At 57.6% G+C, this 26,750-nt stretch overlaps 1 protein-coding gene across 8 annotated transcripts in view; it reads left to right on the top strand.

The window, feature by feature from the left end:
- HECW1 (HECT, C2 and WW domain containing E3 ubiquitin protein ligase 1) overlaps positions 1 to 26,346 on the top strand; it is a 322,507-nt gene extending 296,161 nt beyond the window's left edge. For all 8 annotated transcript variants that reach the window (XM_056804109.1, XM_056804111.1, XM_056804114.1 and 5 more), the window contains 6 exons: positions 12,849 to 12,947; positions 13,660 to 13,789; positions 14,850 to 14,996; positions 16,111 to 16,225; positions 17,902 to 18,100; positions 21,603 to 26,346. In XM_056804109.1, the coding sequence (XP_056660087.1) occupies positions 12,849 to 12,947; positions 13,660 to 13,789; positions 14,850 to 14,996; positions 16,111 to 16,225; positions 17,902 to 18,100; positions 21,603 to 21,714 (802 nt within the window). In that variant the 3' untranslated portion in view covers positions 21,715 to 26,346. The remainder of the gene's footprint in view (positions 1 to 12,848; positions 12,948 to 13,659; positions 13,790 to 14,849; positions 14,997 to 16,110; positions 16,226 to 17,901; positions 18,101 to 21,602) is intronic.
- Positions 26,347 to 26,750: the final 404 nt, after the last annotated feature.

The raw sequence follows: 26,750 nt of genomic DNA, 5'->3' as shown, positions 1-26,750 counted from the left end.
TCTTTGGCCGAGACACCGCCCAGTGTCCGGGACTCTAACGGTGGGGTTTGGCCTGAAGAAAAGGAGACGCCGCCCTCCCCCCCCCCACCTGGCCCACCCAGCAGTGATAAGGAGAACTTCCAAAGCAGGAGATTTGGGGCTGCCCAGGCCTGCGGTGGCTGCTCCGCTCCTGGGCTCTTCCTCCTCAGAGGCCTTCGCTCAAAAGCTGGATGAGCCCAGTATGGGGCAGACAGGACTCTTATTGGGGTGCAGGTTGGCATGGATGGCGGACGAGATTCCCTCCAATTCGGAGATTCCGGGCTTCTGTGACTAGATGAAATGCTGTCAAGGAAGTCGGCTGCTCGGTGCCTCGGTTTCCTCATCTGATATGCGTACTGCTGCCTTCCTATTTCAAAGATGATCCAAAAAGGGGAAAGCATTCCTGACAACATCGGCATCGACGAAGACGTTGTATCGTTCCTTGGGGGGGAGGGGTCCTGCGGGGGGGGGGGGGGGAACATTCATTGCTTCTTCCTCAAGGGAAAATGGCCGTTTCCCGTGGGATGTCACGGCCCCCTTATCAAGCAGGGTATCTCCGAGAATAGAATAAGCTCCCCTAAGAGCCCTGGTCACTCGCTCCCGGTCCCTCCATTCTTACTTCTGGCTCTTCTGCTGATGATGGCCAGCCAACAACTGGATCCAACTAGGAAAGGAATCTAAGAAATGGCTGTTTTCTCTTCCAAGCCCCAGACCTCCTTCATGGCTGTGACGTCAAGATTCTGTGGGCAGCAGCGGGCTCTCCCCGTCCTGGCTAAGCAGACCAAAGCAAGCAGCAGTCACATGGGCCAACGGAGACCAAAAGAACACGCGATGGCGGACGTTGAGGCTGGAAGCCTGCATCTGGGGCCTGAGTGGGTGAATGGACAGGAGGGGAAGTGGGCAAGAGGCACTGCAGAGCTAGAGCTGGTGAGGGTGTGGAGCGAAGGACAGCCGAGGCTAGGACGATGCCAACGTTGCCACTTGGACAAGGGACGGAGACCTCGGCAGGACCTCTTGTAGGAAGTAAGAAGTCCGGAAGAGGAGCACGTTTGGAAGGGAAGTTGGAGCTTGGACATGTGTTCAGACGTCCCAGTGGGAATGGCCAAGAGGCATCACCAACGGCCTATACCGATTTTATGCTTCAGCAGAGGGAAGCTGACGAGATCACTGAGAGTCTATCGAGAACAACAGAAGAAGATCCTGCAGAACCTGGGGGACCACTCCTGGTACGGGAGCAGGACAGCGCTGATGATGCCGCTGAGGAGACAGAGGAGTGCTCAGACGCAGAGGAGAGAGCCATGCCCCGAATCTCCCGCGAGGAGAGCTATTGGCAGCAGCAGCAGCAGCAACTTCTGCAGAGGTCAACAAGGAGGCTGAGAATGTGGAAAAGACCATCCGATCTAGCAACTAAAGGTTCACGGATAACTGGAGGGAAGCCTCAGACGATGGGGAGGTCAGAAACCAGTTTGCTGAGGGCTTCCCAAAGAATGAGGAAGAGAAGTGGAGGCAGCTTTCTCAAGAGCTTCAGCTAAGAGAAGGCGGAGAGCTGGATGGCCAGAATAGACAGGGCGGATGTGCTGAGAGTTGGGGAATGAAATGTGTTTATCAGCCTCAAGGAAGGAGCCGGCAGAAAAGGAGGGGGGTAGTGTAGAGAGGAGTGCGAAGATGGTAGCCGGTCCAGCTTTTTACTTTCCAGCTGTGGGGAAGAGACAGAGAGAACGTCTAACATTGGTTGGAACCATCTGCAGAGAGAGCCTCACTGAGTGACGCGCTCCTCCCCGGTCTTGGCCTTCTTGGCCAACATCCTGGCTTTTGCCCAACAAATGACTAACCCAGCCAAGCAGGAGTGGATGGTACATGTAGTCCTCCTCCTCCTCACCTCAGTGTCAGAGTCAGGGTGGAGCACGGAAGATGTCCCATGAATGAGGGAGCTCCCAGGAGACATTGGCCAGGGTTGGTGCTACCCTGCCAGGATCCTGACCTCTCCGTCTCCATAGCAACATTGTTTCTTCCCAGGAAGGATCCCTTGGACATTTCGGGTCTGGAACAAGAAGTATCCTCCTCCCCCTTATGTCCTCTTCCCTACTCCCCTCCCCCTTCCCAGAAGACCAGAAACTCCCCAGATCATAGAGCCGGAAGTTACTGCAGGGATCAGTTTGTCCAGCTCTCATTCTATAGATCACTCAACAGAAACCTGGGACCCTTTAGTAACTCCGGATGACATAATCCCGGGATCCTCGAGTTTAGACCCGGAAGAGTCCCTAGAGCCCGTCTAGGCTGATGGCGGCTGGTGCGAAGTGTCCTACCCGCCGCCATGCGGTGATCATTCTCTTGCCACCGGCTGTACCACGGCCCTTGCCTGGAACATTGTAGATCTAATGTGTAAAATAGCCCTCGTTCCCGGGAGATGTCGTGAGAATTCACTCCAATGGGCTCCCAGAAGCAGGGTTGGGACAGCGCTTGGCACATCTTCTCCACAGCTGATGGCAGGGAGGCTCAGTTCTGTGGCCAAGAATGCCGTCTGCCATTTTGTTCCTGTTTGGGTTTTCCCTTGCTTGTCACATTTGTTTGTTCCTTTCATCTTGTGTTCATTGACGTAAGAGGAGCTGATCGATGGCCTGTTCTGGGACTTTCAAATGCCCCGAATGTCCTGAACTAGAGACCTGAGAGCGAGGTGAGGACGAGCCCAGCGTCCCAGTGGCCAGTGTAATAATGAGAGCAGAGGCAGCATCCCCCTGAGGCTATCTACCAAATGCCTCCAAATGCCTCATCTGCTTCTTTCTGTCCCTCATCCTTTGGCCTGGTCCTTCGTCCTTCGGCCCATCCAAACCACCATAACTGACACTTTTCTGCGCGCTAGAGGCGGCAGTGCGATCTAAATGCAGCAGCTCCCTTGAGCCTCGGCTGCTTCAGGAAGAAACTGGAAGTGGCAGACCTCGCATTCCAACTCAGGATTCTTACTAAGGGTGACTGGCAGTCCTAGAGCGAGCGTTCGCTCGTTTGATGCTCGCAGCGCCTGAGGGATGGGAGCTAGTATTACTACCCCACTTTGCAGACGAAGAAACCTAAGAAAACGTGGAGTGCTTTGCCCAGGACCACATCCTTGAAGTGTCTGAGGCAGGACGTGAATGGAGGCCTCCCTGGCTCCACGTCCAGCTCTGTACTCACCAGGCCACCTGGGCATGTCCTTGACCACTGCCCCTTGCAAGCATTCGTCACTTTTTCTCCATTTGCATAATAGTTGCCATCAATACTGGCCTTTCTCCAAAGCCAGTTTGGCTCACCACATGTATCGTTTGACAGCAAAATCTGGTTTCCTTCTCAGGCCAGTAAAAAGTGAGCACCCCAACCAGGTGGGCTTTGGCTCATGGGCGCCCCTGGCCGCACTGGGAGCCCATTGGGCAGGCCCAGCCCCTTGTCTGGCCAGGATGGGTCTAGAATCTCAAGTATGTGCCCCGAGGGATGCAAGTCGCCCCAGGGAGGGTGGTATGGAGTGGGGGGGGGGGGGCTGAAGGGAAGAGAGAGCTCAGTCTCTTGAACTAGGAAGAAGGTTCTCGAGCTCAGATCCTGGCCCTGATACTGACCGGCCAGCCTGGGCCGCTAGGCAATACGGGTCAGTAGAAGGGCTTCGAATTTGGAATCGGTGGATCTTGAGTGGAGTCTCAGCCCTGCCTTTTTACCTCTGTGGAATGGAAGGAAGAATGCCAATTCCTCGAGGCCAGAGTCTGCTGTTTCCCCAGCCTGGGACGCGGCTGGTTCACCGATCATTGACTTGTAATTTGGGGCGAATCACGTGCCATCTTTGGGCCCCAGACCCCTCAGCTGTAAACTTAAAGGACCGAAGGAGACGGCCTGAGGAATGCTTTCTGACCCCCAGGTCCCCCTAGGAGGTACCCCAAGTCACTGCCTGAATGAACTATTTGCCTTTTGGCGGAGCCCCTTCCAAGGTGTTTCTGGCACTGACAAAATCCGGGGTCCCTCCTGGGCTATTGTGGGGTTCTGGGTCGCTGCTGACTCTTGTCTTGATACAACTTTCTTGTATTCTTTTCACGGACACCCGTTTATTGTCTCATTTCCTTCACCCTCAGTCCCCTCCTGGGACATCCATAAGAGGCTGAGCTGTCGCCCTTGGCGCTTCCTGGTGAGTTCAGCATCCCCCAGGAAGGGTCCAGAGCGAGACTGCTGAGTGTGTCATCCCAGAAAGCCTCCCTTTGGAAGAATGAGAGAAAGAGCCCTGGCCAGCCTCGATTAACCTTGGTTGCTCTGGATGGAGCCACCATTTGTAGACTCCTCAATTTGGCCTGGGGCTGATTCCTCTTCATTTCTCCAGGTCCTAAAATGACAGACTGTCTCTTCAGATGTAGAAGCCCAGACTAGATAGTCATTGCACAAAAGAAAGAAACAAATTGGGCATCAAGAAGGCCTGGATTCAAATCTTGCCTCAGTTATTTATCCGACATGGGGAGTTTAAGGCAAGTCTCTTGGTCTCTCTCGGCTTCAGTCTCCTCATCTGTAAAATGGAAAAGTTTAACCAGACGCGCCAAAGATCCCCTCTAATTCTAATGAAATGATCCTCGTCTGTTAAATGGAGTTAATGACCACTAGTAAGTGTCTGAGTCTGGATTTGAATTCAGGTCTTCCTGATTCTAGGTCCGCCTTTTATCTACCAGGCCCCCTGGCTGCCCCCAAAGTACCTTCCCACGCTGAGAGGCCAAGATTGTTGCGAACGCAGCCACATAGAAGAGACAAAAGCAGAGTTATGTTGGGAAACCATTTTGGTGGGAGGCCCCCGAGTGGTTCTGTGTCCAAATAACTGGGCTGGGAAAGGCAAATTCTTTGTAATTGGGCAGTGAGGAGAGGAAAGAAGGGGGGCTTTTTTCTCTGCCAACTTTCGTCTTTGAGGTCCTCCTTGTCCTCGTGTTACTCGGCCTTTGTTTGGGAGGTTGGCGCTGAGCTCGAGGGTTCGCAGCTCCTCGTGGTGGGTGGGAAGAGGGAGCTGAGAGGCTGGGCCTTGCCCAGGGCCTTGGCCCCCTCCCCCCATCAAGGTCTTCCAAGAAGCCTGAGCGAGATGCTCTCAGGGAGGGATGCCGCAGTTCCTCATCCCACCAACCCTGGCATCAGAGCGGAGGACGTGAGCTCTTTTTGCCTGGTCTTCTTGGGGCCAAGGAGACGGTCCCAAGGTCACTCCGCCAGCGCTGAAGAGAGCTTTGGGGCCATCTTGTCCAATGCGTTCACTCTACGTGCAGGGGAAGCTGAGGAGCCCAGAGGAGATGTGGCTTGCGTCACTTGGTCCCATGGGTCGAAGCTGGATTTGAACCTAGGTCTGCCAGACTAAGCTGCGTGCTGTATCTGTTGTACCACGTCGTCTTCGCTGGCACCCCTGAAGTCCCAGACTTGGACCAGGACCTCTCAGAGCCCCGGTGGGCGAGGCCCAGGAGGCATCTCTGCCATCAGGCCGGGACTCCAGCTGGGGCCAGCCTCCCAGACGGCCCTCCTCTGCCTCCCCTGGGAGGCCCGGGCAGAAAACGGCCGAGTTAAAGCTGCAGGCTCCGGCCCCGTCTGGCCCAGCCAATGGCCTCTGAGCTTCCTTCCATTCTGTGAGCCCAGCTTGAGCAGCCGTCGTTCCTGGCCCACCCACCCGGACCTGAAGAGCCTCCAGAACCCACAGAAGCCGTTCCAGAGGCTGGAGGGGGAAGATGGCGCCACCCGCGAGTCCATCAGCTGCCCCTTAGACCAGCGACTCTGCTGTCCTCGCCTGCCGGCCCTCTCGCTTCGGCTGCCTGCGCCGCCTCCAGACTCTAGCTGGACTCAGCTCTGGCAGAGCCAGCTGTGAGGCGGCAGCAAGCCCACCTCCTTCGGCCGTGAAGGCCGACCAACTGGATCCCATTGGGCTCCCAGTCCCTGACTCTGCACTCCTCAGAGTTCACCCAGCCAGAGCTGCAAGAGACCTCAGAGGTGATTTACTCCCATCTTCTTGCCTTACAGTTGAGGAAACTGAGGCACGAGGAAGCAACCTCGCCTGCCCCAGTTCACACACTGGTTCAGAGGTGGAATTTGAACTCGGATCCTCTGAGCTCAGAGCTCATGCTTTCTTCTGTACTGTGCCACCTTATTCTTAAGTTGAATGTGTGTGGCCTCACGCCAGATGGCCTCCGCACCCAGGCACTGACATGGGCCCGAGACTCCGGCCCCTGTCGAGGGCCTCCTCAGTGCTAGATCCTCCCCAGGCCCCTGCCTGGGGCACCTTCCACTCTTGCCATCTCCCTCCAGCAGGCAGGTCAGTGGCCCAAAGTTCGCCCCGTGGCATCTGCCGCCTGTAGTGGCCGACCTCTGGCTCGGACGGCACCCGGAAGGAGGCCTCGCGGTGCGGCCTCGGGGCTCCCGGGCTTTCCTGTGCCCTCGTGCCGGGGCCACAGGCTGCGGCTGGCCTCTTTCCTCGGGCAGGCGAGGGAGGGACGAAGCCTGGGTCTCCCTGGCATGCGCCGATGGCGGAGCTGGCCTGCCCCATGGCAAGGGCTGGACCCTCCGGGCTCTGAGCCCCATCCCTTCCCCTTCGGGGCTCCTGGAATTGGTGCGTCCGTGACGGAAGCTCCCGACAGGAGTAAGCGGAGTGGAGGGCGGCGTCAGCGGCTTCCACCGCGCTCCCCTCGTCGCCCCACCCGCCGCGTGGCCGTGGCGGCCTGTTGGCCGCTCTAGCGTCAGCCTCCTTGATGAAGGTTAGGAGGCGATGGGAGGCTGGGGAAGCGAGTGCAAATGAATGCGGGGTGGGGCTGAGGAGGCGCCTCGCTGAGGGGTCAGGAGGGTTTGGGGAGCCCGCGAAGAGGCAGCCAGGAGGGCCTTCACAGAGCCGAAGGCGGTGACGGGCTGGAGGAGGGACGCTGGATGGGGCCTGAGAGACGGGATGGAGACGGGGCATCCCACGGTCCCATCTAGGCTTTGACCCTTCCCAGCTGTGCCCCGGTCGAGTCCCTCAGCCCCCGCTGCCCAGCCCTTCCGGCTCTTCGGCCTAATACTTGGCACCGATTCTAGTATCGGTGGGCAGATAAGGGCGGGAGGGGGGGGGCTCTGTGAAAAAAGAACGAGAAGGCGAGCGGTGCAGACGGCTGAGGGCGAGCCCCAGGCCAGCCTCCTGCCCGCGGAGCCCCCTCCCAACGCGGAGACGCTCAGCTTGGCCCCGGGACGGAGATGATGTCCAGCCCTTGGCCGGGTAGAGCCACACGGGCCCGAGAGAAAAGCGGAGCCGAGCAGCCTCGGCCCTGCCCAGGACAGGAGGGGCTCTGTCTGCCCTCCGTGGAAGGGCACGGCAGACTGCGAATGAGGGCAGGCCCGGCTCCGGTGCCAGCTCCCAGGCCCGGGTCCTCAGCAATCAGAGACGCCAGCCTGTAATTTGTCTGAGCCTGTGACGCAGCAGGCGGGAACGGCAGCGCCCAGGTGCATTCCAGAGCCGGGCAGGGCCTTCCTCTCCGGGTGAGCCGGCGAGGCCCACGAGCTCCCCAGGATGCCTCCACCTCTGGACAAAGGGGGCAGCCGGGCTCTCCCCCACGGGGCCCCTGGCCATCTGCAAGCCTCTACCGTGCAAATTCAGCGGGGGAGCCTCTGTAAGCACTTCCCCAGGGCCTTAGCTGAGGCCTCCCGACTCTCTGGGGCAGCCAAGAGCCCAGGCTCCTCTTTGTCCCCAGCTCGGCCCACTCGCTCAGGCCGGAGGGCTCCAGGCCCTTCCCTCAGGACAGCTTCCTCTGCTGCCCACCGTAGAGGCCTGGCAGGGTGGTCAGAGGACCTGAACTCGCTCCCTCCTGGGATGGCCCCGGCCCCGGCCCGTGAAGGGTCCATCGTCATTATACAGAGGAGAAAGCCATAGCCGGGGTTAGCCTGGGACAGCCACGAGGGCCCCTTTTCGTTCCCTAAATATCGATGACCTGCCGTTCAGTCCTGCACACGCCGAAGCCTCGTCAGAGCCGCTGGTGTCCTTTATGGGCCCTGGGGCCAAAGTAGGCCCGGGACGAAGCCCACTGATGGATCAGACGGATTGGTCAAGCCAGAGAGCCGGGCACCGGACAGCAGAGGCTCCCAGGAAAGCTGCTGCAGCGCAGAGAGCCCAGAATCGGCCCTCAGCCAGCCTTTCTTCCCTTTGGCCCCTCAGCGTGGGCTCGATGCCCAAAGCAAACATTTCCAGGAGGAGCGCCCCGACCTGAGGCCCCGGGGAAAGCGCGGGCACAGGCTGCCCCTGGGCTGACTATTCACATGCTAGACTCAGTTCTCCATTTGTTCCCCACGTGTGAACACAGCCAGGGATACAGTCAGAGATACAGCCGGGGATACAGCTGGGGACACAGCCAGGGCTACAGTCAGAGATACAGCTGGGGATACAACCAGGGACACAGCCAAGGATAGTCAGAGATATAGCCAGGGATACAGCCAAATATACAGCCAGAGATACAGCCGGGGACACAGCCAGGGATACAGTCAGAGATACAGCCGGGGACACAGCCAGGGATACAGTCAGAGATACAGCCGGGGACACAGCCAGGGATACAGTCAGAGATACAGCCGGGGACACAGCAAGGGATACAACCAGGGACATAGCCAAGGATAGTCAGAGATACAGCCAGAGATACAGCCGGGGACACAGCCAGGGATACAGTCAGAGATACAGCCGGGGACACAGCAAGGGATACAACCAGGGACATAGCCAAGGATAGTCAGAGATACAGCCAGGGATACAGCCAGAGATACAGTCGGGGACACAGCCAAGGATAGTCAGAGATACAGCCAGGGATACAGCCAAATATACAGCCGGGGACACAGCAAGGGATACAGCCAGTGATAGTCAGAGATACAGCCGGGGACACAGCCAGGGATACAGCCAGTGATAGTCAGAGATACAGCCGGGGACACAGCCAGGGATACAGCCAGTGATAGTCAGAGATACAGCCGGGGACACAGCCAGGGATACAGCCAGAGACACAGCCGGGACTTACAGCCAGGGATTCAGCTGGGGAAACAGCCGGAGACACCAGTCCAAGGACCAAGGGATAGTTCAGCCCTTCACTTCCTCCGTGTGTCGGCCCCTGCCGGGAATAGGACAGCAGATGGGACGGCTCTCTCTCTCCAAAAGGGACACTCAGAGCCGGCCTTGGTGGAGCAGAGGTGCAGGATGGACGTTGACCACCACCTCAGCTGCCCTGTGTGGTGTTCCAGAAGCCAGCACTCCTGAAGCCTTCCTGCCCCTTTGCGGTATGGAGGGGTCCTTTGATGGACTCTGGAAGGGCTTTGAAAAAAGCCCTCCCAGATGATGGTCAGCTCCAGGTATCTCACAGAGCCCGGGGCAGCTGGGTGGCTCAGTGGATATAGTGCCAGGTCGGCAGTTTGGAGGTCCTGGGTTCAAATCTAATCTGGGTGTCAGAGAAGAGATTCTCAGACGCCCTCCCCTCCACCCCAGCCAGAATTCAGAGGTTCCTCAGGCATCTACACGTGGCTCTCTCTGGGCAGACTTGCTCCCCACCCCAATAAGAAGAATGGGGTTCCCAAAGGACTTCAAACATGGTCACTCATTGGGTGCTCAGGAGGTGGAGGCTCTGATGATCCTCAAATGTGGGGAGCCTGGGACACCAGGAGGTCGAGTAACTTGCTTGAGGTCTTACAGCTTGTGTTTGAGGTGAGATTTGAACTCTGGTCTTCCTGACTCCAAGGCCCATGCTCCATGTCTGTGGTACCATGGAGCCGCCTGCACCTGCCTCCCAAGAAGTCCAGGGACAGCTAGGCAGGGTGTGCTAAGCCTCAGACACCCCCGGGTCCCTTCCTGTCCATGCTGGTCAGGAGACCCAAGCCCAGGCCCTCAGTCTAAGGGCAGAGACGGGACAAACAGAAAGCACCACCGGACAAGACTGGAGGAACAAGGGGGCCGGGAAGGGGCGAGCTTAGCAGGGGCCTGGAGGAAGCCAGAGAGGAAGCCTTCGGAGCCTGGGGGCCGTCTGGAGCAATGGCGGGCGCTGAGAGATGGAGGCTCGAGGTGAGGAGCTGGCCCTGGCCTGAAGCGCACACAGTGGGCAGGGACAGCTAGGAAGGCTGGAGGCCTTTGAAGGCCAGCGGAGGATGTCACACTTGAGCCAAGAGGGAGCCTCTGGGGTTTATGGAGCTGCCCCCCTAGGAAGAACACTTGGGGACTGAATGGAGGGGGCTTCGGAGTGGGGAGAGCCTTAAGGCAGGCCGCCAGCCCAGCCAGGGCAGCCTCAGAGGAGAGGAGGCCGCGGACTTCAGAGACGGCACAATATGGCACCCTGATGGACATGGCGGGGAGGGTTGAGAAGAGAAGTCCAGCAGGACTCCTGGGTCTATCTTGGAGGTGATGGGGAGCCATGGACGTTTATTGAGAAGGGGTAGCATGGTTGCCTTTAGACCACTTTACAGACCTGGAGGCCTTCACAAGATGGACCAGCCTGCGGATAGGCTGGGTCAAGGGGGTCCCTCAGTGGTTCTTCTGGCTCCTCACCACAATCTGCTGCCCAGGCGAGCCGCATTGCTTGACCACTGGACTCTCTTCACAGCCGCCACCTTGGTAGGTGGGTCTGGTAGCTACAGTCTTTTTCTCCCTCCAGCCCCGGGCTAAGCTGGCATCTCCTGGCAGGCCTCGGGGCCTTTGGGGGCGCTTCTGCCTCCCTCCTGGGCCCTGGCACTCCGGGTTTCCTTAGGCTGTTAGTTTAGGGTCAGCCCTTGTCACCACCCATAAAGCCCGACATCCTCTCTTGTTGGAGTGTTCCGTCTGGCTGCCTCTCCAGGGCGCCGAAGCTCTCCTTTCAGGCTCTCTTTCAGCCCCTGCAAGCCCTTCGGTGTTGGTTTGTCGTCTCTTTAGGGTCCCCTCTTCCAGCGTGTTCGGAGTCAGTGGGGGAAGACGGGGAGAGGTTACAGGTCTGAGCAGGGGAAGGAGGGCCATCGAGGAAGCGACCCGCCGGAGGGCGGGCAGGGATGGGGGCCAAGAGGCCGGGCAGAGGCTGGCGCCAAGGGAGAGACAACGAAGACGTCAAGAGGGCTGAGAAGAAGAGGATGGACAGGAGGAAGCACCTGGGGGCGGCCCTGATTCTTCTAACAAAGGGAGCGCCAAGAAGGGGTGCAATTCCAGGAGAAGAGAATGTCCGGCGGGGGAATGGCGCTCCGGCGCAGGAGTGGAGGATCATGGGAGGGAGGAATCCGGGCGGAGGTCTTCCCAGAGACCGGAGGGAGGAGCAAAGGGCGGGGATTCAAGCAGAGAATGTCGTCCAGTTGACATGGCCAACTGGTGGCTGGATGGAAGAGTGCGGTGGGTCGGAGCAGGGCCCAGGACTGAGGGATCCTGAGAGGCTCGGTGGAGGCAAAGGAGAGGCGAGGGAGACCTGGGAACGAGAGGAGGCTGGGAACCGCGGGCTCTGGTGCGGGATCCTCCCGGGGTGAAGAGGCCCGCTGGAGAGCCAGAAGGACCCGCGCCTCGATTCTCGGGGTCCTTTAGCGACGAGGAACCAAGGAGAAGCCGGGGAGGACCTAGAAATTTGGAGCCAGCCAAATCCCAGGAAGCCCGAGCCAGAATGGAGTGGAGGAGCCCCAACGGGCAGTGGAGAGCGTCTGGCTCAGTCCAGGCACCTGGAGCAGAAGCTGAAGAAGCTTCAGCGCATGCGTGCAGAGAGAAGGCTGACCCAGGAGCGCCTCAGGCATTTCCGGAGGGGATGAGATGAGGGAACTGTGCCTGGGGCCGGTGGGGGCGGGAGATGGGGAGGGGCCAGGCGGCAGCTTTCTCCTTCGGGGCCCCTGAGGAGCTACGGAAAGAGGAAGGCGGATGGCCGAGGGAGAGATGCCCTCGCTGTCCGGCAGAGAGCCTCCCGGCCTGGGAAGCGTGTTAGGGGCAGGCGAGGAGGGAAGGCGGCAGGTGGCCGCCTCCAGGCAAGAGACCAAAGAGCGTTGGAGATGGTCCTAGTGCGGTGCGCCAAGGGGAGGATCAGGGATGGCCCACGGCAGCCACAAAATGGCACCCCCAGGCCTTCCAGCGGAGCCTCTTGGGAAGAAAACGTCAGGAAGGAGGCTGAGGAGGCCCCGAAGGGTGGCGATCCCCATTGGGAGGAGCTCAGGAACATCTGTGGACACCTAAATAATTCGGGGAGGGGGCCAGGACCCACCCTGCTGTCATCCCTGGGAACTCCCACTGTGGAAACTCCCTCCATCTAAGCGGGTCAGTAACTTGTGCTCTTAGGGGGTGGCCAAGAGACCCACATGGAGTCGCCCAGTCAGCGTGTGTCCAAGGGGACACGAATCCAGGTTGGGGTGCCCAAGGCTGACCCTCTATCAGCCACCTCACGCTGCCTTTCTGGGGCTTTTCTTTTAAGACAGAAGGGAGAGGGATGAGTCGATATAAGGGACTCACCCAAGGTCACACAGCCAGGAAGCATCCGAGGCCAGATTTGAACACAGGTCCTCCCAGCTCCAGGCCTGGTGCTCTGCCCGCTGTGGCACCTGGCTGCCCCTACATTCCCTTTTGATAAAGAATTATAAAGCAAGGCATCTTCAGGACTGAAGACGGTGTCCCACCCCACCATGTGGGTCCAGAAGCTTGATTGTGCCCAGGGGGCACTCCTGGGCTCCACAGATGGTGTGGTCAGGAGGTCAGGAAGATGGGGGGGGGGGGAAGGATACGGGGATGGGGCTGAACTCCGCCCCACATGGGCAAATCCAGACTGTGCCAGAGAAGAGAGAGAGAAGGGAAGGAACGAGGGGGAGAGCCCCCAGGGAGGGAGGATCCGAGGCCGGCGACCCCCTGCGCCTCGCTGCTCTCCCTCTCACTCCCACCGGTTGTGCCGTGTGCCCCACAGGTTTCGCTTCAGCGGCCGCATCCTGGGCCTCGCCCTCATCCACCAGTACCTCCTCGACGCCTTCTTCACGAGACCCTTCTACAAGGCTCTGCTCCGGCTGTGAGTGTGTGCTTGGGGGCTTCTCCTTGGGCCCCTGAACGCTGGGGGCCCCCTCCCCCCTCCCTGGCCACCCAAGACTGATAAATGGTGGCCGAGGGTGAAGGTCGCCCCATCCCGCTGCACCCCTCGGAGTGGGGGGCCCACAGTCTCCCCCAGACCTTACGGGGCGTTAGCCAGTGGACAGTGAAGATGGAGTCGGGGAAGTAGAGTCATGCCAAGGAGCATTGATTAAGCTCCTGCTGTGTGCCAAGCACTGGGCGTGCCAAAGAGGCAAAAGCAGCCCCTACTCTGGAGGAGTTCCTGGTCTAACCATCAGGGATCCCGAGTTCGAGTCCCAGCTCTGCCCCTTGCCCCATTCTTGGCCTCAGTTTTCCCATCTCTAAAATGAAGAGATAAAGAAGAGGCTCTTCTGAAGGGTCTCCAGCGTCCCTCCCATCTCTAAAGCCCCTGGAAGCGTGGTGGAGATGGCCCTGGAGAGCCGGCCCAAGCCAGGAAGCCCCGGGCTCCGCTCCTGCCTCAGACCCACGCCGGGCGGTGGGACCCTGGACGGGACACTTCATGTGTCCCCTCGCAGAGCTCCTCTCTGGGCCTGGCGCTGCAGAGCAGGAGGCACCAGGCTCTCCCCATCCCCTGCTCCTCTGTGGGGGGCTGGAAAGGCTTGGGGTGGGGGCCCCCCAAGCAGCCTGCGGCCTCCCCTTCTGCCCCTGCCCAGGCCCTGCGACCTGAGCGACCTGGAGTACCTGGACGAGGAGTTCCACCAGAGCCTGCAGTGGATGAAAGACAACAACATCACGGACATCCTGGACCTCACGTTCACCGTCAACGAGGAGGTGTTCGGGCAGGTCAGTGTGGCAGGGCGGCGGGCGGGGGCAGCCGGACTCGTCCTGGGGCTCCGAGGGCAGGAAGGAATTCTGGGTCTTGGTCCTAAAGGCAGTCGGGAGCTGCGGGAGGCAGGGAGGCTCCGGCTTTAAGGCAGTCCCTTTCTGGAAACAAAATGAAGATGTTAGAGGCGATGCCCGAAGCCACTGGGAGACTCCGGCTCGGAGACGGAAGTCCTGGGTTCCAATCTGGCTGCAGACACGTCCAGCGTCCAGCCGTGAGACCCTGGCAAAGGCACTTCCCTCCCGCCTTGGAACCTCGGCTCAGAGCCGAGCCTAAGGCGGGAGGTGAGGCCAAAAAACGAGCCTCTCTTTGGGGTCTATTTGGGTGATGGATCCAAGAGGAGAGCCAGGCGGTGCCCACAGGACGGACGGCCCCAGGAGCTCGAGAGAGGGAGGAAGGACCAGAGTCCCTCCGGGCCTGGAGCATCATCGTAACCGCCCGAGACGGGGGGGCGGGGGGGGCCGCAGCCCAGATTTGAACTCGAGTCTTCCTGACTCCCAAGCCCGGCGCTCTGTCCGCTGCCCCACCCAGCTGGAGGAGGGCTGAAGGGAGAATAAAGACTGAAGACAGACTGAGTTTACCAGCCGGAGCCTGCGGCCCGTGGAGTGAACGGCTTCGGGTCCGAGCCTTCTCCCGGCCACTATGGAAGCCGGGAACCTTGTCCTCTTGGCATGCGGGCACAGGGCTCCGTTCTAGGTTGAGGCTCCCAACCTCCAGAGAAGCGGGCGGTGCCAGCGGTGCCAGCGGTGCCAGCCCCATCTCTCCTCAGACACGTAAAGCGATCGTGTGTTTCCTGAAAGGACGTAACTCCTGATGCCCAACCCGGCCCGGCGCATGGCACGTTCACTGGCTTCCGCCCCAAAAGTCCCGTCACTCACCGTAAAAGGGGTAGGGGGTCGGTTAGCTCCAGATCTAGGATCCTCAGGAGAGATGGGGAGGGGGCAGGCCTGAGAGCCACCCGCTTCTCCGACCCCTTCTCAAGTGCTGTAGAACCCTGAATCGGCTTTTTTTTCCTGGAAGGTGACAGAAAGAGAGCTGAAATCTGGGGGGGCCAATACCCAGGTGACGGAAAAGAACAAGAAGGAGTACATCGAGCGGATGGTGAAGTGGCGAGTGGAGCGGGGGGTCGTGCAGCAAACGGAGGCGCTCGTCCGGGGCTTCTATGAAGTGAGATGATCAATTGCTTCTGTTCCTCCCCCTCCTCTTCTGTATCTTCCTCCTCCTCTTCCTCCTCTTCCTCCTCCTCCTCCTTCTGCAACGTCTTCCTCCCCTTCTTCTTCATCCTCCTCCTCTTCTGCATCCTCTTCCTCCTTTTCCTCCTCCTCCTCTTCTCTTCCTCCTCCTCCCCTTCCTCTTCTTCCTCCTCTGCATCCTCCTCCACTTCTTCCTCCTCCACCCTTCCTCCTCTTCCTCCTCCTCTCCCTCTTCCTCCTCTTCCTCCTCCTCCCCCACTTCCTCCTCTCCCTGATCTTCTGCATCCTCTTCCTCCTCCCCCATTTCCTCCTCTCCCTGCTCTTCTGCATCCTCTTCCTCCTTTTCCTCCTCCTCCTCTTCTCTTCCTCTTCCTCCTCCTCTGCATCCTCCACTTCTTCCTCCTCTTCATCCTCCCCCTCTTCCTCCTCTCCCTCCTCCTTCCTGGAGGAGCAACCTCAGGAACCTTTCTTCTGCTTGGTTGGCAGGGGGCAGGGGTGGGAGGAGGGGGCCCTGTGGAGGATGCGAATTCAGCTCCCCGAGAAGATCCAGAGAAGCAGAGGGTCCCAGAAGGGTTGTGAATGGGTCGGCCCCTAGCCAAACTGTGTCTCAGGGCAGACGGCTAATGGACGGGCAATGGGGATGAGTGGTCTGGGGAGCTTTGTGTGGGACCAGCTTAGTGCCAGGCAGACGCAGGGCATGAATGGGCTCACACGGGTTCTGCCCACGTCGAAGGGGACTTCTCCGAATGGACGCCATTTAGACGCAAGCTCGTCGCCCTCCAGAGTATACACGAGGGGGACCCGCTGAGTGGGGCGTACACTCGAGGGGAGACCCAAGTCCTCACACTCACAGGGAGGGACGGGGCGGAGGGAGCCCAAGGGCTGCCCTCCAATGGGCTCCCGGCTTCTTTCCAAGATGGCGGGCTTGGCGGCATTTACTGGGCGCTCGCTGCCAGACGCTGGGCTCGCCCCGAGCCCGAAGCATGGCCTCCCCCACACCCCACACACACCATCTGGACCGTGTAAATGGGGACACCCAGGGACGACGTGCAGACTCAGCCCTTTGGGCCACTGTCGGACTGTTTCAGGTTGTCGACTCGAGGCTCGTCTCCGTCTTTGACGCCAGGGAATTGGAGCTGGTGATCGCCGGCACGGCGGAGATAGACCTGAATGACTGGCGCAACAACACAGAGTACCGAGGAGGTGAGTGAGTGCCAGGCAGCCAGGGCTGGAGCTGGTGCAGACTGACTGGAGAGCTGGTTGTTAAACGTTCACTGTCTAATATTGGCATCTGGGGAGCGGGCCCAGCCTGGGCTTGATTTTTTACTTTGTGCTTGCTTAGACTTAGAAAGTGATGGAGAGAATGATAATAATGAAGGCTAGCCTTAAAACCCTGTGGTGCATGCATTTTTTTTATTTTTTTTGGAGAGCCGGTGGTTAAACATTCACAGAAAACCCTTGGCTGGCCCCCACCATAAGCTCTCTCCATTTAGTACTTTAGCATCATAGCTTTTCACAGGGAAGGATGAGTCATTATGACCTAAGGAGACAGCGTGAGGTCATGGAATTTGGCAGTCAGGGACCTGGGTTCAAATCCTGGCTGCCAATTACCGCTTTGTGTAATCTTAGGCAAGTGCCTGACTTCCCCGGTCAGGGTTGATTTTCTCATCCATAAAATAAGGCATCTGGACTGAAAAATGAGCCAAGCAGCCCAATGATTCATCATACAGATGAGAAAAGCAGTCCAGAAAGGGGAAATCAGGGACTTGCCTGAGAGTGTTAGGCGTGTAGCCAGGAAATCCCGAGTTCAAATCCAGCCTCAGATAATGACTAGTGAGGATAAGGGAGTCCCTTATTTGTTCTCTGCCTCCATTTCCTCCAGTGGAAAAAGGAAATAATACTAAGAGTGCCTGCCTTCCGGGGCCGTCCTGGGGGCAAACGAGACCCCAAAGCCCCCACTTCTAACACCTTCCCAGCCCTCATTCCCTGGGACTGCGCTGGGCGAGCTGCCCCCTCCTGACGGCTAATGTGCCCCAGAGGCCGCCCCTCCCCAAAGGGAGCCACACACGCAGGGGAGGGAGACGCTGCTCCTCCTCGTCTCCTGAGAGCCTCCACAGCTCCTCGGGGACCTGGTGTGACCCCCCTCGGCCCCCCCAGAAAACCGGACCAGGCCCGAGGCAGGTCCAGCAGCTCCTACTGGCCAGCGGGCTGGCCGTGGCCTCTGGGGGCCCCGCAAGTTGGACTTTAGGCCACATAGAGAGAGGCATTTGGGCTCCATGAAGGGAGTCTGGCTGCGTTTGTGCTCCAGGGACAGCGTGTCAGACCCTGGGGGCACCCGGGGGGGGCATCAGGGCTTCTCCAGGCAAAAGAGATACTGGGCGGCGCTGGGCGGCCCTATTCTGGTGCACCGTGTGTCTGTCCAGCCCAGAGATGGTCTGTCTGTCTGTCTGTCTGTGTCTCTCTCGCTGTCTCTCCCTCTCTCGCTGTCTCTGTCTCTCACTGTCTCTCCCTTTCACTGTCTCTGCCTGTCTGTGTCTCTGTCTCTTTTGCTGTCTTTGTCTGTCTGTCTGTCTGTCTGTCTGTGTCTCTCTCGCTGTCTCTCCCTTTCACTGTCTCTGTCTGTCTGTCTGTCTCTATCTCTCTTGCTGTCTCTGTCTGTCTGTGTCTGTCTCTCCCTCTCTCGCTGTCTCTGTCTCTCACTGTCTCTCCCTCTCTCTGTCTGTCTGTCTCTCCCTCTCTCGCTCTCTGTCTGTCTGTCTCTCCCTCTCTCGCTCTCTGTCTGAGTCTCTCTCTCCCTTTCACTGTCTGTCTGTCTGTCTGTGGCTCTCTGTCCTCTCCCTCTCTCACTCTCACTCTCTTTACCTCCCCTCCAAATCCAGGTTACCACGATGGGCATATTGTAATCAGGTGGTTCTGGGCAGCCGTGGAGAGATTCAACAATGAGCAAAGACTAAGATTACTTCAGTTTGTTACTGGAACCTCAAGTGTACCCTATGAAGGCTTTGCCGCCCTCCGTGGGAGCAACGGACTCCGTCGTTTCTGTATAGAAAAATGGGGCAAAATAACCTCCCTTCCCAGGTAAGAAGCCATTCTCTAAGTGGTGGGAAAGGGACGGAGGAGGGAGGGAGGGAGGGAGGGAGAAAGGGAGGGAGGGGGGAAGGAAAGGAAGGAAAGGAAGGAAGGAAGGAAAGAAGGAAGGAAGGAAGGAAGGAAGGAAGGAAGGAAGGAAGGAAGGAAGGAAGGAAGGAAGGAAGGAAGGGAGGGAGGGAGGGAGGGAGGGAGGGAGGGAGGGAGGGAGGGAGGGAGAAAGGGAGGAAGGAAGGAAGGAAGGAAGGAAGGAAGGAAGGAAGGAAGGAAGGAAGGAAGGAAGGAAGGAAGGAAGGAAGGAAGGAAGGAAAGGAGGAAGGAAAGGAGGAAGGGAAGGAGGAAGGAAGGAAGGGAGGGAGGGAGGAAGGAAGGAAGGAAGAAAGGAAAAAAGGAAGGGAGGAAGGAAGGAAGGAAGGAAGGAAGGAAGGAAGGAAGGAAGGAAGGAAGGAAGGAAGGAAGGAAGGAAGGAAGGAAGGAAGGAAGGAAGGAAGGAAGGAAGGAAGGGAAGGAGGAAGGAAAGAGGGAGGAAAGGATGGAGGGGGAAGGAAGAAAGGGAGGAGGGAGAGGGGGAGGGAAGGAGGGAGGCGAGGAGGAAGGTGGGAGGATCAGGGTTAGGAAGCTCAGACCCAGGCCCTAAGGAGCACTGGGACCATGCAGCTAAGGGCCTCCCTCTGCCTTGGGATGGGTGAGCATCTGACCCTCAGGTGTTCTAAGGATAACTGAGTCACAAGCTGGTGAAGACAGTCGCTCGCTGCCTTCCAGAGCTTGCAGGCTCTCCCCTTGGAGACGCCCCAGACCTGTGGGGCCTCCTCAGTGCCAGGCACTGGAGCTGGCAGTTCAGACTTGCCCAGATCCCGAGCTCTGCTCTACTCCAGAACGTGGGCGTCACGGCTGGGGGTGCACATCTGGGCATCCGGCAGTTCTACCCCAGAGATACGGTTATGGAAATATTTCTCATCCTGGAGCCTTGAGGATGACCAGAAGCCTGCCAGGGCCCTGCGGAGGCTCCTCGCCTCGTCTGCAGCTGCGACGGCCCTCCAAGCAGGAAGTCAGGGAGTGACTCCTCAAAGCCCTGAGTGCGTCCCGCCAGGCTCCAGGCTTTGCAGTTCTCGGCCTTAAACTCATCCAGTCCTTGGATGCGGGCCCAGCTGTGCTCCTGGGGCCCTCCGCGGCTGCCGGCTCTCAGAAGGGAGATAGAGAGATGCGAGCCGGGATGCCGCGGAGGTTGAGGGCCAGAAGGGGCCGTGCGGGCCAGCAGGTTCCAGCCAGGGTCACCCGGGCAGCTGGAGACAGAATGCCCAGACAGAGCACCGTCTTGGGGGCTCTTTAGGGGGCTGCTTCCCTCCCTCCTCTTCCCTCCTCAAGAGCTCCCAGCCACAGGCAGCCTCCTGCCAATGATGCCCCCAACCTGAAGCTCTGGAGCAGCCGTGGTGCAGGAGACCTCCAAGGGCGTCACGTGGCTTCCCCCACCGCATCTCTGCTCAGCAGCCCCCGGACACACTGAGGCTCCTGCCCGCTGCTGTCCGGCCCCTCCCCACGGTCCAGTCGTCTTTGCCGCCGGACCTTGGCCTCTGGGCCATCTGAGGAGCCTCCCCAGGGGGCTCCCCACCTCGGCCCTTCCACCAGCTGGTCTCTTCCAGGGAAAGTCCCTCCCGGCTCGGGCAAGTCGCAGGCCAAGCGGACGGAGGCTGACCAGGTGCTGGAACGGGCTCTTCAGTGCAAAGAACCCGTGGCTGAGCCCAGAAACAGCTACCCTCCCTCACGCTCACTCACACACACTCACATTCCCTTACACACTCACACTCATAGACATACTCATACACACACACATACACACACGTACACACACACACTCATAAACACAAATACTCTCCCTCACACTCACACACTCACCCGGCTTGCTCCCACAGTTCCCATGACTCAGTAGGGGAAGGGCCAGCATCTTCCCTCTACATGGCGGCTCCTCTTGACTTCCCTTTTATTTCCCCCGCCCCACTCTGTTCGTCTCACCAGCCCCTCAGTGGTTGCCTCCATGGCTGAAGAGGCCCCCAAAGGAAGGCTGTGTGGCCATAGGACAGATGTGGGAGAAAATCGGAAAGGAAGGAAACCGAGCCAAGGGGAATCCAGGCTTTTCTAAAGAACTGCCGCCTCACCCAGGGGTGCCCAGCGGGCCATGCCTGGGCCCCCTTGCCCAGAGGGGTTTCACGTTCACTCAGAATCTTGGGAATCGTGGCAGGATCGCGACCTCCTTCGAGGAAGGGGCTGAGAGATGCTAGTATACGGGGCGATTAAGAGACCCCCAAGGAGTGGTGATGCCGCCACCCCAAGGACCAGGGTCTGTTTCTGTTGTGAGTGAGTAAACCGAGAGCCAGGCTGCACCAGGCCACACTTAATGGGGATAAACCAAGGGGAAGGTGCGGCAGAGGCAGGAAGGATTCCAAGTCAGGACGGCCACAGCAGAGCCTCTGAGGGGAGCCGTGGATGTGGCTGCAACGATGGGGTTTTCTTGGGCTCCTTTTGGCCCTGCAGACAGCACGGTTTGCATTGGGGTGGGGGCGAGTGTGTGCGTGAGAGCAGGGATAAAATCAGCCTTTCTTGCCTCTGTAGCCCTCCACTGAGCATAGTACACAGTGGGTGCTTACTAAATGCTTATTGATTGGGTGGCAATACTTGTATTCCTTGTGGTGGTTTGGGATTGGAGAAGAGGCAGTAAGAGAGAAGGCCATTGCTGTGACACTTCATTAATATCTTGGAGCGAGGTCCATAGAGCTTTGCTTCCTTTCGGCTGGGTTACCACTCGACCCACCCTCATGCCCAGGAAGGTGGTTTTGCCCCCTTCTCCAAAGGCCCGAATCAAAGAAGATCCCATCTGTAAAGCACAGGGCACCATGCCTGGCACACAGTAGGTGCTTAATAAATGCTCGTTTCCGCCCTCTGCTGTGTATGTTCCTGAGGGTTATTGAGGCTCTGGGACTTCTTCCATAGCTACCCCCCTCTCCCCCCCAGGCAGGCTGAGGCCAGGCCTGACACTCCCGGGAGAGCCAGATGGGTCCTTCTCCGGCCTCAGTCTTCTCGCACGGCCTTGAGGGTCATCCAGCTCTGAGGGGGCTCCGATGAGCTGACGGGGGTTTGGAGACTCCAATCGTGACCCTTAGTTTTGGGGAAGGACATCATGGCTCTCCCTCCCGAATCCGCCCTGGATTTCCTTCTTGGCCCGCCAATGCTCGAGTCCTACCAAAGGAGGTGCCAGAGTCCCCGGTCTTGGCCAGACGTTTCCGGGGGCGGGGCGGGAGCGCGCGGAGCCTTGGCCCTCCCCTTCCTGTTGGTTCGGCCAATCGGATTCCTGTGGAAATCCGCAGCAGAGAGCAGGTTCATGGCTGAGGCGGCTCTTCTTTCCTGCTTGCTGGGGCTGCCTCCGCTCTAGAGCTCCAGCCGGCCTGGGGTCTGCAGACAACCTTCTCACGGACGCCTTCTTCCTTCTCTCCCCTTGCAGGGCGCACACGTGCTTCAACCGCTTGGACCTCCCCCCCTACCCTTCGTACTCCATGCTGTACGAGAAGCTGCTGACGGCTGTGGAGGAGACGAGCACCTTCGGGCTGGAGTGAGCCTCGCCCGGCCAGCTCTACCGCCTCTTCCCATCACGTGGGCATCACATGACTTTGTTTTCCAGCCGACCCCAGATCGACACAAGCTGTGCATGAACAATAACGGCCTCTTCCGCGACGTCACCTCCAGGCTTCCATCGTGTCCGGGCTCTGCGGCCTGCTCGCTCACTCGTATGCAATACCCACTGCGGGGGTCCCTCCCGCACCTCGTCACTCACTCACGGCGAAATGCGAATGCGGTTATGCTACACTGACCAAATGTTAACCAACGTTTACCTTCCTCCAGACCGACCAGAGACGAGCCGCCCTCGGCCTCCTTCCCCACCGGCCGCGCTCCCCCTGTGCAATCTCCATCCACCCAGGAGGCGGCCCTTGGCCGAAGGGACGTTTTTATACGTTGACTCGTGACCCAGCTGCGTGGCACCCCCTTCGCTGGAACTGACCCAAACACATGGTGCAAATAAGACATTTCGAACAAACAGCAAAGGTCATGGGAGGCGAGGCAGAGCATCCCTGCTGCGGGACCACCGCTATTTGCAGATGCGCACACGCTTGGGGCGGGGAGGGGTCTGGAGAGACGGAGGGGAGCCTCTCTGCGGGGTTGCCTCAAAAGCACAAACGTGCCCACCCAAGGGGAGACTCCCCGCCTGGCCTAGAGCAACAGGCCCCGACCTCCATCCGCAGCACTTGTGAGGAGGGCCGTGGCCGGAGGAGGAACCTCTGGCCCTTGCTCTCGCACCTTCTGGTCCTGTCCTCTGCTTTCCTGATTGTCCGGGGTTAGTGCTTCTTCCAAACTGAACAGTGTCCAGACAATCCCGTCTTTCCACCCCCTCGTGTGTTCCTTCTCTGGCAGGGCTGTGTTTGGTTTGGGTCAGGTGTGGCTTCCTTTTCTCATGAAGTGCAAATATGCAGCCCATCTGAGTGGCATCTCCCAAGAGCCCAGCCGGGAGGCAGAGGTGCAGAGATGGTGCTACCGTTGGGGCATCGAGGCTGGCAGAGCCCCTCTTGTGAGGTAGGCGCAGGCTGGGTGACCCTGGAGCAAACCTCCCTGTCCCGTGGCCCGGGAAGTCAGACCAACATGGCCAGGCAGCTCCTTTGAACATTTCCTCCAAAGGGAGTTCAGGAAAGTCTTCCGTTGGGAAATCACTGGTAAGGTCCAAAGTGAGTTGAGTTTCTCAGTGACTTCTGTGCAGTGGCTGGTTCGGAAAGGATTTCTAACAAACCCAGCCTGAGTGGTTGTTTACGAGTCTTCTTACCCCTCTGTACTCCATAGTCCCAGAAACATATCCTAAACGAAAGTGTTTCCCTTCCCTGGAAAAAGCCACCCACCAACCCACTGAAATGCCAACTGGCTGTTCTCTCCTTGACTCGAACTCCAACCCTAACCCTAACTTCAGAAACCAATGGGAGGCAAAGCCGTCAACAAGGGCTCACCTCAAGAAATGACCCTGGTGAGCACCAAATGCCTCAATTCTGCCCCTAAATCCCGAGTCCTGTGGGCTCCTCCTGGAGTCCCTCCACGTGGCTCAGCCCACTTTACACCCACTTGGCGAAAGCTTGCCACAATTTGTCCAGAGAGCTTGTATTCCTAGGAGGGGGCAAGGTCAGACTGTGCGTGATTGGCAGCAGAAACTCCAGCCGACTCTCTAGATCTCAGCATCCGAAAAGTCACAAAGAAACCACCACCCAGTTTGCTTTGCCTGAGGCAGGACAGAGTGGGTAATGGGCCATTCTGTGAATTGTCTGAGCTTCGGGCTGTTTGGGAAGTAGCACCAGGGACATCTGAGAACCCAGCAAGCATTGGAATTCATCTCCCCGTTCTTCCAGCACTCATGGAGCAGAGGCACCCCAGCACTCATGGAGCAGAGGCACAGGGAAGGATCTGCATTGGCCCAAGTCCTTCCCTGCCCTCTGGGGCCTCCCAGCCAAGCTGACAAGACAAGGTACCCGATTCTAGGCACCGACACGCAGAGAGAGAGTGAGGGGTGGGCTCAGAAGGCCTTGAGCACAAATGTGCTTGCATTCGTGGATGGGAAGCGCTGTGTGGCGTCCATCCCATGCCCACGTGGACCTCAGGCAGAGGAAGCAAACATGGCTTTCATGAATGACTAGGGTTGGCAGCTTCCTTCCACCCAGGATTGTAGATTAAGGGCTGGAAGGGACCTTAGAGGACACCCAGGGTCATCGTCTCATTTTACACCCGAAAAAACTCAAGCCCAGAGAGATGGTGACTTCCCTGAGATCACATGGACAATAAGAAGCAGACACGGAATCTGAACCCAAGTCCTTTGACTAGAGATCTCCTTCCTCTTCCTGTTCAGGACACTTAGCCCAAGCGACTCGGGGGATGCTCCCACATCCTCCCCTCTGGCTTGAAGAGGATACCCAAGAAAATCCTTTGAAGAGAGGAAGAGTGAGGGGAGGGGTTCCCCTGGGTCCACTTTCTCTTGCCCCCCCCCCCCAGTTGTTTAGCTAACACAAGCATGGGACAAGAAAGAGAACCACAGCCAGGAGGTGAGGATGCCCCTCAATGGAATTGTTTGCTACTGGTCGATTGTCCCAAACTAAGTGTCCCCAAGAACAGATGTGATGCAGTTGTCAACAAAGTTAGATGTCTTCTAAGCAAAAGGCCCACTAATTGGTTTCAATTTGGCCAAAGACCCTAACCTCATCCATCTAAAGCTAAGAGGGGCCTCAGAGCTCATCTCGGCCTGTCCCTTCACTGTACAGATGAGGAAACTGAGGCCTAGAGAAGAGGAAAGCCTTGCCCAAGACCATCTTAGGGAATGGGCGGGAGGGGGAGTAGATCCCGGGCTAGAACTGTGGTCCAAGTGGACCAAAGCCAGCACTCTCTCCACGGCAACATATCACCTTTCCCATCAGCAAGGGAATTATCCTTAATAAATAGAGATGGGGGGAGGGGTGAAAAGATAAAAGAAGTAAAAAAAATCCCACCTTGAGGATGCCAAGGATGTATTTGTATTGGTACTTTATTATTTGTTGAAAGTAACTCTTTGTAATGAAGGAAACGTGGGGTTTTATGGAGCAGAAACCAGAAAACAGCAGTTGTCCGATTTCCTCTTCTAGTCTGGGCTGATGGACCAGCCAAACTCCATTGGAATCCCAATGGTACTGAAGGGATCTAGGAATTCTGAGTCTCCCGTAGGGCCACCATCATCTTTCTCCTTTCCTCACAGTCTCAGGGACAATATGCGAATCCAGCGAGGTCCTGAAGGGACTCATTGCCCAGGTCAGCCTCAGCTTCAACTTAGTTCAAAAGCCCAAGGAGGAGGGCTGGGTCCACTTCCTTCTTTCTAGCCCTGCTGCCCTAAAGTAAACTCTCCTAGAACTGAAACCAGACCAAGGGGAAAAGGGCCTTTGCTTTCCTGACTCTCTTTCCCCAATATTCCTTTTATCAGCTTCTCTTGTCTACAATCACATCCAAAATGAAGTGGATTCATTATCACACTCAGGATGTCTCTGTTCAACGACCCCACCCTCCTTCCCCCTCAGTGCTTGTTTAGAGGCTGCCTTCCCCCTAAATAGGATGGACTCTAACCTGGCCGGATGGTCATAGGAGGGAGATTTGGAGCCCCAATTCTATCAGACTCCCTACTAGCACCACATAAATATCCACAGGAATGAATAGTCAAGTGGAGATCGTGGAAAGGTGGACTTGACATATGGAGGAAATGTTCCAGCCAAACTGTAGAATGATTTCTGAAAGACCAAGAAAAATCCCCAACCTGAACTCATCCAGGGTAGCTTTAGCAAAAGACCATGCATGGTGGTGGTAAGGACACTAGAATCTAGAGTCAAAAGACCTGAGTTCAGATCCCAGCTGTTATTTAAGATCTGTGTGACTTTGGACAAGTCAATCAATCTCTACGGCCTCATTTTCCTCATCAGTAAAAATCAAAACCATTTCAGAGATCCTTCCATTTCTAAGTCAGTGAGTTTTCAAAGTCATCCTTTCTCCTGGATATTATGACAGTTCACGTGCTGCATTTCACTGGGGGATGAGCAGAGAAGGGTGGCGAGGCAGAATTGAACTCTATTTTTGCAGATTCCAAACAGTTAAATAAAGAAGTCTTGGTCCTCTTTTCCAGTGTGACCCTTCACCCTCCCCCTGCCAAACCATCGATTACCAGTGACATTTCCAGGCAAGACGAAACACTTTCAGAGGAAACCCAATAGACCTTTCTAGATCAAAGATGCTCCTGGATTTGGACCATTCCTGTCTGGGAGCTTTGGAAACGGACTGCAGTGCTGATTCAGAAAAATCCGAGACCAATTCTCCAGTGGCTGTAAAGTCCTAAAGAGAAATTGTTCTTTTCTTGTTTGTGAGTCCTCTAGTCCCTTCGTTTCCATAGGAAATTAGGTGCGTGTAGATAGTGTAGAGGTAGAGTAGCTAGGGTGCCATTAGCCGAATTCCCCGCAGCTTCCAATTGACCGAAATGAAATGTCACTCTGCTTTTGTTTAAAAAAAAAGAAAAAGAAAAAAAATCTTCCTACTGGCCAATGGCAGGAAAGGTCCTTGTCCTGGGACTGATTTTGATGACACTCAGGCTTTGCCTTCTATCCACTCATATCACCGTAAAGGAATGTCAATAAAACCTCTTTGTTATGGCACCTGCTCTGGACTCCTGATTGAGAACAGAAAGGGCTCTGGGATGGTGGCCTTTGGGGGGTTTGGCTGAATGCCCAAAGGGGCCCATGGGCGGACGGAAACTTTTCCTATGGGTGCCACCATTCCCCAAACTGGCACATGGGCTACCTCATCCATTCACCACCCAGACAGAGATGGAGCCGACCCAGCTGCAGCGATGGGCTCTTTCCCCATTTCCTCTTTGCTAGTTGCATTAGGGTGAGAATCCACCTGCCTCTCCACTCACCCACTCACTCACCCACCAGTTCCTGCCTCTCCATGCTGACTCAATGACCCTCCTTCCCTTCAAATCAATGGCTGGCAAGAGATCCAAGCCAGTGCCCACACGTGTGAGGTCACACACCTCCTGCTACCTTCAGCCACAAAT

This window comes from Monodelphis domestica, chromosome 7 (genome assembly GCF_027887165.1).
Source record: "Monodelphis domestica isolate mMonDom1 chromosome 7, mMonDom1.pri, whole genome shotgun sequence".
NCBI lineage: Eukaryota > Metazoa > Chordata > Mammalia > Didelphimorphia > Didelphidae > Monodelphis > Monodelphis domestica.
Note: the sequence above shows the minus strand (reverse complement) of the source record. Positions and strands in the feature narration are given on the sequence as shown.